This window comes from Maylandia zebra, linkage group LG14 (genome assembly GCF_041146795.1).
Source record: "Maylandia zebra isolate NMK-2024a linkage group LG14, Mzebra_GT3a, whole genome shotgun sequence".
NCBI classification, from domain to species: domain Eukaryota; kingdom Metazoa; phylum Chordata; class Actinopteri; order Cichliformes; family Cichlidae; genus Maylandia; species Maylandia zebra.
This window is the reverse complement of record NC_135180.1, coordinates 21,333,835-21,349,438: the sequence shown is the minus strand read 5'-3', so window position 1 is coordinate 21,349,438 and position 15,604 is coordinate 21,333,835. Positions and strand designations below refer to the sequence as shown.

Here is a 15,604-nt window from a genome sequence, read left to right as displayed (position 1 = left end):
TCACAATTCATTTACTTTCTGTTGTATGTCTATTGCTGACATGAGTCCCAGCTTAAAAGAAACTGTAGTAGGATTTATGAAGTGTATAACCAATTCTGTGGGTTCAAACTGTGTTGTGAGTAAGAGAAGATAAGTAAAAAAAAAAAACACACACACCGAGTCTTCAGGAAGAGGAGAGGATAATTTACAGAATACACACACACACACACACACACACACACACACACATACACTTATAGTCTCACAGAACTTGCTTTTTCTGTATAGAGATCTATCCAAGTCTAACTACACAGGAGCAAAATTTTCATTCAGCTGCATGTTTTTCATTTGATTGAAACTGGTTCACCAGAACAAACACTGAGGGAACAACATGGTTGTGTAAAGCAGCCAAGTAAAAAGAAAAAGACTCTGATTCCCTTCAAATCTTCTTCAGCCAAAACACTAAGGAGAACAGTCTCCTGTGTGTCACTGTATTTGTGTTTAGCAAGCAACGTCTAGTTCACTGTAGCGTCTAATGTCATGAACTCATCATGAAATCATACTGAAAGCCTTGTGAGATACGTGAGAGGCTGCAGGAGGGAGACAAAGAGTGCACTTAAGCTAAACCTGCTTTCAAACTCATCAAAGATATTCTGCATGGTACCACGCAGGAAGCTGATCTGGCTTGCAGCAGCCGAGGGTGATGTCTTACGAGTGCACACATGCAGGTCACCAGGTGCAGGAACCCAAGCACGTTGGCTGATATAGTGCCATAAAAACAGGCGGACGTCGAAAGCTCAGCGCATGATAACAATGCCTGGAACAATTTTGCAGCTTGTGTTAATGTGCAGAATGTGCAGCAGAAGTTGGAGGAATGAGCTTGATAACCTAAAATTGCAGCACCAAAGCTGCCTAAATGTGACAGGAACTGCTTGGCTGTTGCCTTGGAAATAAATCATATTAAATATCTGCTAAAAGTCTGGATTGCGAATTTACTATTACTCTATACTTAACACTGCAGGTGGAGGCTATGCTAATGCAAGTCATTTCCTACAAAGTCATATGCTTCCTTTCAAACTCTTCTCATGACATGTTACATAAATATGAGGAGATCTACCAAGATATGAATGGGGCACCAGTGTAACTTTAATGTCAGTGTCTTTGGTTTTCTTGGGTTGTCTTGGGTGCACAGACTGTGGTTGCCCATAGCAGGTGCAGCAGAGCACCATAGAAAGGCCTTGGTGAAATCAGGTATAATCAGAGAGTGTGTCATTAATAAATGTTTTCTTAGCCAGTAATGTGGCTGATGTCACTGCAATGAAACAGCTGTGCCAGTCAAAGGAAAATGTAATGATAACAGCCCAACAAACTAAAGATGGCACGATATCACTTTTTTATGTCAGATACCGATATCATAAATATTCATACTCATAAATATTCATACTCATAAATGTTCAAGTTTAAAAAAACTAAACTAAACTAAAGCTATTCTGTTATACCTGTATGCAAAAAATACACTGCACCCAAAATATTTCAGTTCAGCAAAACTGATCAATCTAATAAACTTAAACCTACTCCATCCTCCCGATTCTGGTGTTTTAAAGATTACTTAGCAGAAATATTAAACAACCTAACTAATAGGGTTGCCAACTCCCAGCAAAAAGAATAAAATAGGGAAACACTCCCCACCCTCTGCTTCATAATGCTTAATTGACGTAATCAACTTTAATTTAATGCATGTGTTTAAAAAAGTGCACAGAAATTAGTTATTTTTCTACAATAATTAAATAGATTCAACATCTTTCCTTAACAGAATTGCAAACTGCACAGATGGTATTTTCCCAAAGGAAAAAGTACTATAGCTTACTAAGTTATCAATTTGACTTAATAGTTCCTATATACAATAATGGACTTCTATACATTTTACATCAGATGAAAAGATTCAGATAATTATTTATTAAGAGCTAGACATGACAATTAGAAAGAAAAGTATGTCTTTGTGCCCCCTTTTCCTGTTCATGCCCTGTTCGGCCCCCCTGGCTAAACTTTGCTAGACCCGCCCCTGCACAGTTACCAGCCATCAGCTACGTAGAAAAAGATCCTGGTGTAGAAAGTAATATTAAATAAATTCTAACAACAGCTTATCAAGTTTAAACGTGCTGCAGTTGTTTATCCACTGGTTTCCTCTTTCTGGGGCAAAGTGGGCGATAAACAAACAAGAGAGACGGACTCGCGACAGAAAAGCTGATCAGCTGATCATTAATCAGGTTCATGATTGAAGTAGCAGCAGGAGAGAGAAGAGGCAGTCACTCCATATATCAGTTATTAAGCTTAAGTGAGAATGCTTTACAAACCTTACAGTCTGCATTCAGAGTCAAACGGTATGTGTGTGTTTTAACGACTGAAAATGTGACAATCAAAAATGATAAAGCCATTAATCTACCAGCATTGCTCCAATACTATTTCAGTTGGAAGTTCATATACAGGGAGTGCAGAATTATTAGGCAAGTTGTATTTTTGAGGAATACTTTTATTATTGAACAACAACCATGTTCTCAATGAACCCAAAAAACTCATTAATATCAAAGCTGAATGTTTTTGGAAGTAGTTTTTAGTTTGTTTTCAGTTTTAGCTATTTTAGGGGGATATCTGTGTGTGCAGGTGACTATTACTGTGCATAATTATTAGGCAACTTAACAAAAAACAAATATATACCCATTTCAATTACCGTAATTGTCGGGCTATAAGCCGCTACTTTTTGCACAAGCTTTGAACCCTGCGGCTTTTAGTCAGGTGCGGCTTTTCTATGGATTGTCCGTGATTTTTGTCATATCGTAAGACGATTTGTTTTGTTTGTTCCGCTGTTGTACGGCACTACGCTCTCTGCCCTTTACCGATCCAGCCACGGGCCCATCCATCTGGCCCATCAAGACTCACTCTCATTTCATCAGTCCATAAAACCTTAGAAAAATCAGTCTTGAGATATTTCTTGGCCCAGTCTTGACGTTTCAGCTTGTGTGTCTTGTTCGGTGGTGGTCGTCTTTCAGCATTTCTTACCTTGGCCATGTCTCTGAGTATTGCACACCTTGTGCTTTTGGGCACTCCAGTGATGTTGCAGCTCTGAAATATGGCCAAACTGGTGGCAAGTGGCATCTTGGCAGCTGCATGCTTGACTTTTCTCAGTTCATGGGCAGTTATTTTGCGCCTTGGTTTTTCCACACGCTTCTTGCGACCCTGTTGACTATTTTGAATGAAACGCTTGATTGTTCGATGATCATGCTTCAGAAGCTTTGCAATTTTGAGACTGCTGCATCCCTCTGCAAGATATCTCACTATTTTTGACTTTTCTGAGCCTGTCAAGTCCTTCTTTTGACCCATTTTGCCAAAGGAAAGGACGTTGCCTAATAATTATGCACACCTGATATAGGGTGTTGATGTCATTAGACCACACCCCTTCTCATTACAGAGATGCACATCACCTAATATGCTTAATTGGTAGTAGGCTTTCGAGCCTATACAGCTTGGAGTAAGACAACATGCATGAAGAGGATGATGTGGACAAAATACTCATTTGCCTAATAATTCTGCACTCCCTGTATAAGACACACTGTGACATTATATCACAACAGGTTGCCTTTGCAGGAGTTTTTTTTTTTTTTAAGTGTGATTTTTATAGCAGCCTGGCATCATTTTCAGGTGATTTAATGAAGGTCTATGCTGGGATGGCTGTGTGTAATGCTGCTGAAATCTGGTGTGGCGCTAGTCAAACTTTAGATGTGGTAGATTTATGCACGTCCTGCTGGCGTGACATTGCTGCAGAGATTCAGTAAACTGAAGGATAAGCTTGCTTTGCTGTACAAAGCATCTGTGGAGTTTTAGAATCACTCATGTTAATATAGATGTGGACAGATTTATTGACAATGACGCTTCAACTGCAGTACACATTAATTTTTAATGTCGAATTAAAGGGATACACTGGCAGGGGAATGATTCGTTAAAAGATCTTCTTTGTATTTCAGGCACAGTTTTGTTGCTCGTCCAAGTTTTCATCTTATCTTTGTTCATCAACCTCTGAAGTACCAGCGGTGTGGCATTGCTCAAAAAAGCAGATATGATTTTACACATGGTTCATCAACATTTCTACAACTCACTTTGCTTTGCTGCTTCATCCACCTGTGAATATTCCACCTGTTTGTGTCTCTCTTCACACCTGTGCACTCTGTGCCTGCTACCAAAATACCTCACAGATGCTTTAAGTAAACATCAGTGTCACGAAAATACCAAACTGTGCCACCACAAAACAAGCCCTTTGGATTTACTGAGGCTGTATTTATCCTCATCTTACTGAACTCCAAGTTTCCCAAGACAACTACATGGAAAATTAGCCCATATCCTCTCTGGGTCTGCTAATATATGGATGCAAAGTGACTCGTAAAATGCTGCCGGGAGTGTTATGATTAAGTCAGCTATGCTTTAATTAGGGCAAATCCCACTCACCCAACTGGAGTCAAATGGTCTATTACCAGGGGATAGAGTATGAGAGAAGTTCATTGCTTTCAGTTTGATAGCTACCTGATAGCCGCCGTTAAAGATGATCGGTGTACTTGATCTGAACGAAAATAATACTCGTTTGAGTAAAGTCCTGAGAAGAATTAAGTACAAACTTCCAGGACTTAAGGAGGTAAGTAGCAGCCGTGGGCTGCCATTCAAATGCAATTGATTAATTGATCATCAGCCAGTGTGAGCACCTCTATAAAAGCTGAAGTTGCCAGACCATGAAATGCTCAGAAAAACTGCAAAAAATCCAAGAGCTACATCTCAGACTCTGCATGCCTCGAATGGCATATTAAATATTAAAATTCACATTGTACAATTAGAAAAAGAACAAGTATGTTTAGAAGACAGGGCATTTTCTGTGTCAAATCTTACAAAGAAAAGTTGCTTCTGGTCAAATCCCAAGACTTCTAGAATAATGTTTATTTGACAGACGAGACCTAATGCACATCGGCAACCAAATGTCGAGCACAGTAGCAGAGGGGTGACGACTTGGAATTGTTTTGCAGCCACAGTACAAATCCCGTTCAGTCTTCCCGTTACTTTGATTCACTTAACTTAACATTAGCAATCAGGATAATCGCTTGCACGGAGCTGATTATCAGCTTGCTAAGTTAAACCCATGGTTTCCACAAGGTTTGCACATTCACGTGAAGAGGGTGGTGATGGCAGCATTTCATCAATGGCAATTATGGATCAGTGTAGACTGACATTAGAGCAGCATATTTTACAAAGGAACATGAAACTATAGCATTAGGGGGAAAATGAATAGGTTAAAGACATAACACAGACTGAAAATAACATAGGTGCTTCAAACAAATCAGCGGTGCATGTGTGAGAAGAAAAGGACTTTACAGTAATTTAGTATTAAATGTTTTGTGCGAATGTGTGTGTTTCAAACACACACACATTCGTGTGTGTGTTTGAAACATTCAGTGAAAGTGGAAAAGAGCTGCTACATTAATACCAACTGTGTAAGTTAGGAGACTTATCAATATCATAACTCTATCATTAAGAAATATATATACATATATTGAAAATGAGTATTTAATTAATGTTAGACAGTTTAAGTTTTTGTTGTTACTTAGCAACCTTGGTTGTGTTTAATCCAATTAAGAATGAATATAAAAGCAGATTTCAATTGCAGCCTTAGTCTGCATATAGATTTGAAATAAAGTACAAACAGAGGTCCTAATGTAGGATAATATATTACTGCTTATTTCATAAGAATAACATTTTTACAACTGGAAAACTCAAAGTATAAAACAGCAAGATTTTAGATTGAAAGAGCTTCCTACTATCCATGCAAACACCCGGGAATGGTAATGCTTTTCTAGAGAACTGGAGGCTCAATAGATGGTGATTTCATACCTGATGATCCCTGATCTGGAACCTGATTAGGGATCTGCTCTTGAGCAGGTTACGTTACCAGCATAACTTACCATGATGAGAGTTTTGTTTTTGTAGTACAGAAAACCCAGGGCCAGTCTGACATTACCTGGATATGAGAAAATACTGCTTCATAGTACAGGTCTCGGGCAGCTTGCAGTCATGCATCATGCAACAGCTAAAGCTTGGCCCAAACTGGGTCATGAAGGAGAATTATTTTGAGCGCAGCAGCAAATCTACAACAGAATGGGTGAAAGTGAAAAGAATCAAGGTGTTACAGTGACCCAGTCAAAGTCCTAACCTCAGCCCCACTGACATGCTGTGGCAGGCTTGCATAAAGACTAACCTCGTTTAAGGAAAAAATTCTCCACAACCATGAGCGAGACTGATAAAGTCACACAGAAAGTGTCTCCTTCAAATTATTGATGGTAAAGGTGGTTCTACAAACTACTGAATCAGGGAGTGTACTCAAGTTTTCACAGGACTCTGCAGTCCTGTGAAAACTTTTTTTTTCACACGACTGTATAAGGACACTGAATATTTAGGCTCATGCTGCATTGCAGGATCAAACTTTCTAAATGTTGTTGACTTTCCTTAACTTTTTGGCTATATATCCTAATTTTAAAAATGCATTTAAAGTACCATTTCCTTGGGAGATTCTTTCCTTCAATATGAGTAATTCTCTGTCTCTCATGTTTTTCTTTTCTTTCTTTCTTTCTTTTTTCCATGTGTGTCTTACCGGCAGGCTTATTAAACCTGGAGCAGCTCCTCAGGCAGTTCCTCATCTCCAAGGAGACTCTGTCTGTGCGCATGCTTGATGACAGCCAGGACCCGACCCCACTCCTAAAGGAGATTCGAGATGACAAGACTCCCACCATAATAGTCGATGCCAATGCCACAATGTCACATATCATTTTGGAGCGGGTTAGTATGGGACACACGATAGCCGTGATCTGTATGCACTGATAACGCTTCTCTTTATTCCGTGCCTGCGGTCTGGGATTAATACCACTCCACATTCATATAAATCTCAAAAAGTGAAAGCGAGGGAAGAACGCCGGTGGCAACAATTGTTCAAGGATAACTGTTCAACTTTCTCCAGTATTTGGAGAAAGTTGGAAAAGTTTTAAGTCGTTTAGTGTTGAATTGCAAGATGGATGATAAGAATTTGTGTTTAAGTGGGCACAGGTTTTCAAAGACAGAGTTATGCTCAAAATCTAAGCCTAAATTAAAAAGGAAATGAACGCAAGCGATATTGCCAAACAAGCACGTCCTTTCAAATTACTGCACATGTAGGAGTGCATAAAATCCAGTCGTATTCCAATGACTGAGTGTCGAGAAGTAAGATTTCACCAAATGTTTTGCAGGTTAGTTTAAGAACAGACTCATAAGACAAAGGCCTTTTCTCCACTTTTGTACCTTTCATTCATTTTATTTAAAGTGTTTTTTCTTTAAGACAGTGTATCACATGAAGTGAATTTATTATCTACTGGTTCCTCCTCTTTTACATAAACAGAGAAAAAACGACTGACAACACCAGTGAGTGCAGTTTCTGTCAGAAGCATATCAGTGTGACCTTTGCGTGGTTTCTTTGCTAATGGCACATACCAGTAATTAATGCTGTGGAACATTAATACGACCTTAGACACGTTTACTTTAATGTGCAGTGCTGTGAAAAAGTATTTTCCCCCTTTCTGATTTCTTTTCTTTCTTTTTTCTTTTTTGCATATTTGTCACAATTAGATGTTTCAGATGTTTTCAAATATTTTGCTTTTACATTTTGCAAAGATAACCTGAGTAAATGCAAAATCCTGTTTCTTAATGATGATTTCATTTATTAAGGCAGTCTATCCAAACCTACATGGCCTTGTGTAAAAATGATTTGCTCCCTTGACCTAATATTTAGAATTAGGAATTTAGAACTGCAGTCGAGCATTTGTAATAAGTGGCGATGACTCTTTGACATCACTGTGGAGGAATTTTGACCGGCCTGTGTAACCATCTCAATCTAATTTAAGTCTGGATTTTGACTAGGCCACTCCAAAATGTTATTTAATTTTGTTTTATTTTATTTTATTTTAGCCATTCAAGTGGCATTTAGCTTCACAAACCCCTTCAGGCTTTCCTGGTGCAGAGCAGAATTCATGGTTCCATCAATTACAGCAATAATTGACCAACACATTACCTCCACCCTGTTTGAGTGTTGGTGTGATGTTCTTTTTATGGCATGCTGTTAGTGTTAAGCCAGATGTAACAGGACCTTCCAAAAATGTTTAGCTTTTGTCTCATCAGTCCAGGATATCCACCAGATGGTGGATCCCCAAAACAAGCCTTTGTGTTCTGTTGAGTCAGCAGTTTCCCCGTGGAGCTCTGCTACGGATGCTGTTTGCATGCTTCTTATTGTTGAATCCCAAATTCTAATCTAATCTAATTGCATTTGGAGTCATTTTGGTAGACCAGGCCTCCCCTGAAAGTTTTCTCCATTTGTGGATAATGGCTCTTGCTGGGGTTCTCTGGAGTCCCAGATCCATAGAAATGGCATTGTTGCCCTGTTCCAGACTGACAGATGTCAGTGACATTGTTTTGTGAATTGCATGTGTTGATTTTTTGAGAACTTTTAGCCTACTTCCTGTTCTCAGACAGCTTCTATTAAAGTGATTTCTTGATTTAGGAAGGGTAGTGGTAACCAGGGCTTGGTCGTGGCCAGTGAAAGTCAAATCAACTAAAAATGTGGTTAATCACCATTAATTCATGTCTGGGGAGGGCAATTACTTTTTCAACCTGGGCCTGGTTGGTTTGGTTATTTTTATCCCTTAATAAAAAAAATCATAATTTAAAAACTGCATTTTGTATTTAATTTTGTAATTTTTGTCTAATTAGTTATATTTTGGCAAATATCGCAAAAGAAAGAAAAATCTGTTTTTACAGCAATGTAATACTACTGATACAGCTCCTGCTGTTTGGACATTTATGCTGTAAAAAGTAATAATGGGATCGGTGCAGGTTGGAGCTGAAGAAGCGAGGGTGTGTGGCAGCAGCATATGGTCTCTTAGTAATTAATACACACCTCATTATTTCTTGAAGACAATAGATGGATAGCTAGAGTGGAGGTGACAATGAGTGGGGGCAGAAGAGGGTTGGGAGAGGGATGGAGAAGAAGATGATTCTCTTGTTTTTTCATTATATTAATTGTTCCCTCTTATTTTTATATATATATATATATATACACACACACACACACACACACACACACATATATATCACAGTAGTTTTCAGTCTAAGTAAAGTTTTCAGGTTGTCTTTCAGTGGTCATCTAGTCACCATAGCAACCACAGAGCAGCAGGAGTCCACACTGGACTGTCTCTTTCTCTCTGTGTGTGCTCCATCTGTCTCTTCAGTTTGAATATGGAGTTGGTCTTTCTTCTCACCACTCTCTGTTCTCTCTGTGTTTTCTCTGCACCCAAATGCAGTGAAGAGGATTTCACTTTATTTCTTCACACCACCCTCGCCATGTGGTCTTGTTCATCCATCTCCTTGGCTCTCGCATAGCCCGTCTTCTTTCTGCGTCACGCTGTCTGTCTCTGCCTGTCAAAAGACAGTCCTGTGGCAGGGTGGTAGAAAGTTGGCAATCAAACCTCATGTGAAGTGTGCGGTTGCCAAACATATCAAAGCTCTGCACTGGAATATTCACGAGTCTCAGATAATCATGAGAGCGCCAAGCTTGTCTAAAGGGACAGGAATGGCCTATGTCATGCAAGACATTGCCCCTTATTAGTTTGTTTACATCTTACTTCAAACCGTCTTCCGGCAAAGGTCTCACTCTCTGAGGTTTTAGCATTCAGACGGGTTTAGGTCAGCATTTTGTGTTTAATCTCATTTATTCAGGCCTCCCAATTCTTTGCACAGCTGTTTATTACAAGACTTTGTCCAGTATATATGGTGCAGTGCAAACTGTGCACTCTGACCAAAAGCTGTGGTTGAACAACCACAAGATCAAAAGTAAAAGAAAAACCCAAAACAAAACGCAAGAAGGCTTATTTCAAAAGTAGCAAAAGAGACCGAAGGGATTTTTCATCAGCCATTAGCTATGGCGGTGTTGTACATCCTGAATAAAGTGTGGGTAGCAAACAAAGTGTTCTGGGTCATAATGTCATTTTCCGTTTGTTGCTATTAAAGGCAGAGGTCACCCACAGAAAAGAGGCAGTGGCTTGAAATATTCAGTTTTTTTTATGTATTTTCTGCAAAGAGAGAACATTTCAGCCGCCTTGTACCATTAGCTACCCTTACCTGCCGTGTAACCCCAGGGCAGACCTTAACAAACAACCCCCCTGAAGCATGTAGTTTACTGTGCATAGAGAAGCTCAGGGTACTTTTAGATTAATAGCGTGCTTAAGTTTGCAAAAGTACAAGCTGTACAAAAACATCTTGAGCAGTCATTTGGAGTTTAATAATAAAAAGGCTGTAATAATTAGCACCTTTCATGTTTTTAGTATTTTATTATTTACTGTAGTTTGAACACCTGATACTCACACTCAGCACACAATAGGCAAGGCAAGGCAAGGCAAATTTATTTGTATAGCACAATTCAACAACAAGGTGATTCAAAGTGCTTTACAGAGACATTAGAAACAAAAACAAATAAAAAGCAATAAGATTTTGTTTGGCTCACAGGTAAATATCTGTTATTAAAGTCTTTCTGATGATGCACACTTAGAATAATTTCAGTGTGGAAACTATATGGATATTATTCTCATTTTCATTCATTTCAAACATCTGTTTCATCATAAGATAAAAGAGATAACTGATAACAAGTTTGATTTAATGTGACTTGTTCCTCTAAGAGAATCCAAACCATGAGAACATGATGCCCCCCCACAGCACAACAGAGACATCTGGTCTCCTCACTGTGGGACTTTTGAAAAACATTTTTTTTGTCAACCACTTGATATTTACAGGTTTATGGGTTTTAATTGGTTTTAATGATAATGTGCGTTGTGGCACTAGACAGTGGAGATTATTGTGGACTTCAGGAAGCACACAGCTCCACTCCCCCCCATCATCCTGACTGACACCCCCATCACCTCTGTGGACTCATTCCGCTTCCTGGGTACCACCATCACCCAGGACCTGAAGTGGGAGCCCACCATCACCTCCGTCATTAAGAAAGCCCAGCAGAGGATGTACTTCCTGAGGCAGCTGAAGAAATTCAACCTGCCAACACGGACGATGATGCAATTCTACACTGCAATCATCGAGTCCATCCTCACCTCCTCCATCACCGTGTGGTACCCTGGAGCCACTATCAGGGACAAACAGAGACTGCAGCGTGTTGCAGACTCCCATCTCCGCAGGACCTGTACACCTCCAGGACACTGGGGCGTGCAGCTCGGATCTCAGCTGACCCTTCTCACCCTGGACACAGTCTGTTTGAGGCAGGAGGCTCCGGTCCATTCGCACCAGAACCTCTCACCATAAGAACAGTTTCTTCCCCTCTGCTGTTGAACACATGAACAATAACCGTATGACTGTCCCCACCACTAACACATGACCCTACGCTGTGTTCACTGCATCATTCCATGTTTGGCACTGATCACCACCTGCACTCATGTATATATCATGTATATATCTATCTACTTAGCACTTTTAATTCTTATTCTTATTTTTATTTTCATGTCTATTTAAGCGTAATTTATAACAGTATGTTTGCACTGAAGCACCGCAGCAATTTCCTAATGTTGTAAACCCGCTCAACATTTGGCAATAAACCCTTTCTGATTCTGATTCTAAAATCTGTTCCTGCATGATTTTCTTTTATGATAGCTTTAATGAAATGAAACCATGAGAAGTTCACCCTGTCCTTCACAACTGCTCCTCACTCTGACTTGATTTAATCAAATTGTAAGACAGAGTGTCGAACGGCATACTAATGCTCCTCAGAAATGAACTGCTCTATTGAGAACCTTTGTCAGATAGGAATATGCCCGGTGTTATCGAGATGTGCAGTTGATCTGTCTGCTCACACCAGAGTTCAAGTTACACTGCATCACTGACCTCTCTACCCTGTTTTATCACTATCCCTGCTTTTTGCTTTGTTTCCCCACCTCTTTGTGTTTCTTTGACCTCAAACTTAATATCATTTTGTTCAATAACCAATCCTATGTGCCTTGCACTTTTCTTACATTCTCTTTAATCTTTCATCTGTCGCCCTTCCTGTCTTTTTTTTTCTCTGCAGGCATCAGAGCTGGGAATGCTGTCAGTCTACTACACTTACATCTTCACCTCTCTGGTAAGAAGACGGAAAATGGCGTGGGCGTAACATGTTGATTTCGAGCGCTGTATTAAAATAGTACTTTAATTGATGCTCCTGCCTTGAATGAGTGATTGAGTGGATAGAGCTCTGACAGAGAAATTGTAGAGCCTCGTTTAATCAGGGCTTTACAGGCAGTTTTTTTCTGCTCGTTTAATGTGACTGCAAATTGGAGACCAAGTACAGTTGCTATTCTGGCCTCACTCACTGGGTGAAGTGCACTTCTGGACCAAACAAATAAATATTACTAATTATTATAAGTCATACTGCTGCAACTGCTGGTGTTGTTTGTGCTGCCATTTGTCTTGTAATTATAATTGTAGAAAGCCAGACGGGACCTGTTGAACGAATGAGGAAGTCATCATCATTAGAGTCTTTCTTTGCTTTTTCTGATCAGTCTGGCTGTGACTCATCCATCCTTCCCTCCATTTGGCATTTTCGGGGGGCAAAATGTGGGGTCTCTCTCTCGACAAGTCATCGGTCTATCACATGGGTTGTCTTGCTGCTTTTAAAGCTGGACTTACCTTTTTCCACATGGATTTAATCCCATTGCATTACATACTGTGAAGTGCACAGTTGCTTACTTTGATTATTGTGTTACTTCATTACTAGGTGTTGTATACTGTTTACAGCCACACTGCCTTTAAAAGAGGTGACAGCAGCAAACAGAGAAAGAGCTGAGGAGGCAGCTAAAGTAAAGGCTTCCTCACAAAGATGCTTTCGAAGCAGTAACAGGCTAACAGCTGAATCATTATCACTGAAACGTCTAAGAGGCATTTCTTAAATATTTAATGTCCACTGGGCATGCTTAAAAACAAGCTTTTGCATATTTTGTTACATGTGCTAAAAATGAAAAGGAAGTAATGGCGTTTGGTCACATAAAGGTTAAGGGATCCGTGAAAGTTATAGGACGATCGTAACGAAAGCGGCTTGGAGAAAATTTGATGCTACAGTAAACTTAGAAGATAGCTGCTCCCTAATAGAAATTAATGAGGTTCAAAACACTTTGCTCTAATAGTGCTGTAGAGATTATTCATATCAAGCTGATTTATGACTCATTAGGAGTGGGCTGCTGCCATCTTCATGTTTTCCTCCACAGTCTTTGACATAGTCACTTCTCTTATTGTAACTCTCCTTTCTCTTCTCTCTTTGTTCAGCCTGCTTGTTTTTCTCTTGCCTCCACACCTCAATAAGATCATTGTCATCTGATTCTTCCTTTGTTGCGATCCACTTGCAGACTAGCAGGTCTGCTGCAGAGTGGAACAAAGCACAGATTCATGGCAGATACAAGATGATGACCACAACCACCCTCTTACTACCATTACCACCATTTTCTTTATAAAAAGAAAAGAAAAGAAGAAGAAGCAGCTATTGCTTAGTGACAGCATTGTTAATAGTTTCAGCATCATTAAAATGGTCAGCATCGTGCCCCTGGTGTCATAAAACGGGGCGTGTGGAAAACAGAGAGTGCAGGACTCAGCAGACACAACATAACTTAAAATCATTGCTTTTATCGTGCAGGCAAAAGAGTAACAGAAGCAGAATAGTAACTAACTAACTAACCAGAGTACCATAAACTATACACACCACGATGGAGGATGTGACACAATACAGAGAGAGGAGATTGGGGTAGAGTGGAAACGCCTGGGAACGCATCTGAATAGAATCTACCTGAAATGACTCAGGAACCAGAACTGACACTTGACAAATGCAAGATGGGACTATCAAAATAAAACACTAAGTAACACCCAGGCTAAGACATGTGAATTTGACAAGATAGAGAACACAGACGGCCATGTAGACAGAATGCAGACAGACCAAAAAAGACGCAGGACATCACTGGGGAGACCAAAGGTAAACAAACAATGAAACAAGACTAGGACAGACTGGAAATGAAAGCAGAACTAAAAATAAAACAAGAAAAAGTAACACTAGAAAATAAAATACTCAAGAATTAGAACATAAACGATCTTGTACCTTTAATGAAATAAATAACAAGTCCAGAAAAAATCTCAAAATACTGGGTTAAGGACCCAGGACCATGATACCTGTCAGGCTGAGATGTGATGCTGAAGCTGTAAGTGGAGAAAATAGAAGGACGTTTGTGTCCTTAGATGTTGTAATAAGTGATTCATCCTATTTATTGTGCTCTTAATGGCCGTGCCGATTGCGCATTGTGTTCGTCACACACACATACACACACAAATAAAAACAACACAAAAGAGGACGAGAACAACTTCCATTATGTTCCATCGCACTTCATTTCATTGTGCCTGTTTTCCAATCTCACTGTGATAATACATTTCTAAAATAGCAATAATACGCTCAATGCTTGTGTTTTTTTTTCATGTACTTTTTGAAGTATGCTGCCATTTCACAAAGCCGACCTGTGGGGACGTGGAAATGAAAATGTTTATTTACACATCACGGTCAAAGTCGTTTCCAAGTCCAACAGTATTAATTATTTATGTTTATAGTCTCAGATCACAGCAGCAGTAGCTGGCTTGATTTATTTAATTTTTTTTTAAATACTATGAACTCAGGTTGATGAAGACACCAACAGCTTTTTCATTCTGCCTTCTCATTTTAAATAGTTTTGTCACCAGCATGTTTTATCACACATATCTAGTCTGCAATAAATAATAAAATGTAATATTGGGTTAATAGTCTGCTACTAAAAAATGAAAACAAAATTATAAGGAAAAGACCCAAAACATCTCTGTAGCTTACACACACTGACCTGCAAGATAAGTTGGATAGGTGCATAATTGTTCATATTATTATTATTATATTCATTCATCCACTTCATTAGGTACACCTTTCTACTACCCAGTCTCACCCCATTTGTCCTTTAAAGTGCATTAATTCTTTAGGGGTAGATGCAGCAAGGTGCTGGAATTCACTCAGTGCAGGTGTACCTAACAAAGTGGCTGGTGAGTAAATTTTCATATATTTCAATATGAGACTTATAAAAGAATAGACTGAGAAAATAGGTCATTCTTTTTTCACTGATGTTTGAGGAAAGGTGCATCAGTGTTATCCATCTTAATTCCTGGCTTGTTTCACTCTGGATTCTTTAAGTCTGCAGAATCTGCCGAACACATCCTTGATCCTTTCGTGGCGATCACAATGTCGGCAAGGCCTTGTGGTTTCTGTGAGTTTCCCCTCACTGTCAGCTAAGTAAATACATTAAGTCCACATTGACGAAGCAAGAATGTGACTGGTTTCACCAGGAAGAACGTCTCGAAAAAGTCTCACAGCAATAAAATCGCTACTTTAACAACTTTCTGGTTAAATTCACAGTAAAACATAATGCAGAGAAGTGTATCCAGGCAAGCATGTAATTGACACTGTATTTCAGATCCTTTGATTGTA

At 39.4% G+C, this 15,604-nt stretch overlaps 1 protein-coding gene across 3 annotated transcripts in view; it reads left to right on the top strand.

Moving 5' to 3' along the window:
• grik4 (glutamate receptor, ionotropic, kainate 4) overlaps window positions 1-15,604 on the top strand; it is a 362,487-nt gene that overhangs the window by 261,098 nt on the left and 85,785 nt on the right. For all 3 annotated transcript variants that reach the window (XM_076873193.1, XM_004543748.3, XM_076873194.1), the window contains exons 7-8: window positions 6,668-6,846; window positions 12,155-12,208. In XM_076873193.1, the coding sequence (XP_076729308.1) occupies window positions 6,668-6,846; window positions 12,155-12,208 (233 nt within the window). The remainder of the gene's footprint in view (window positions 1-6,667; window positions 6,847-12,154; window positions 12,209-15,604) is intronic.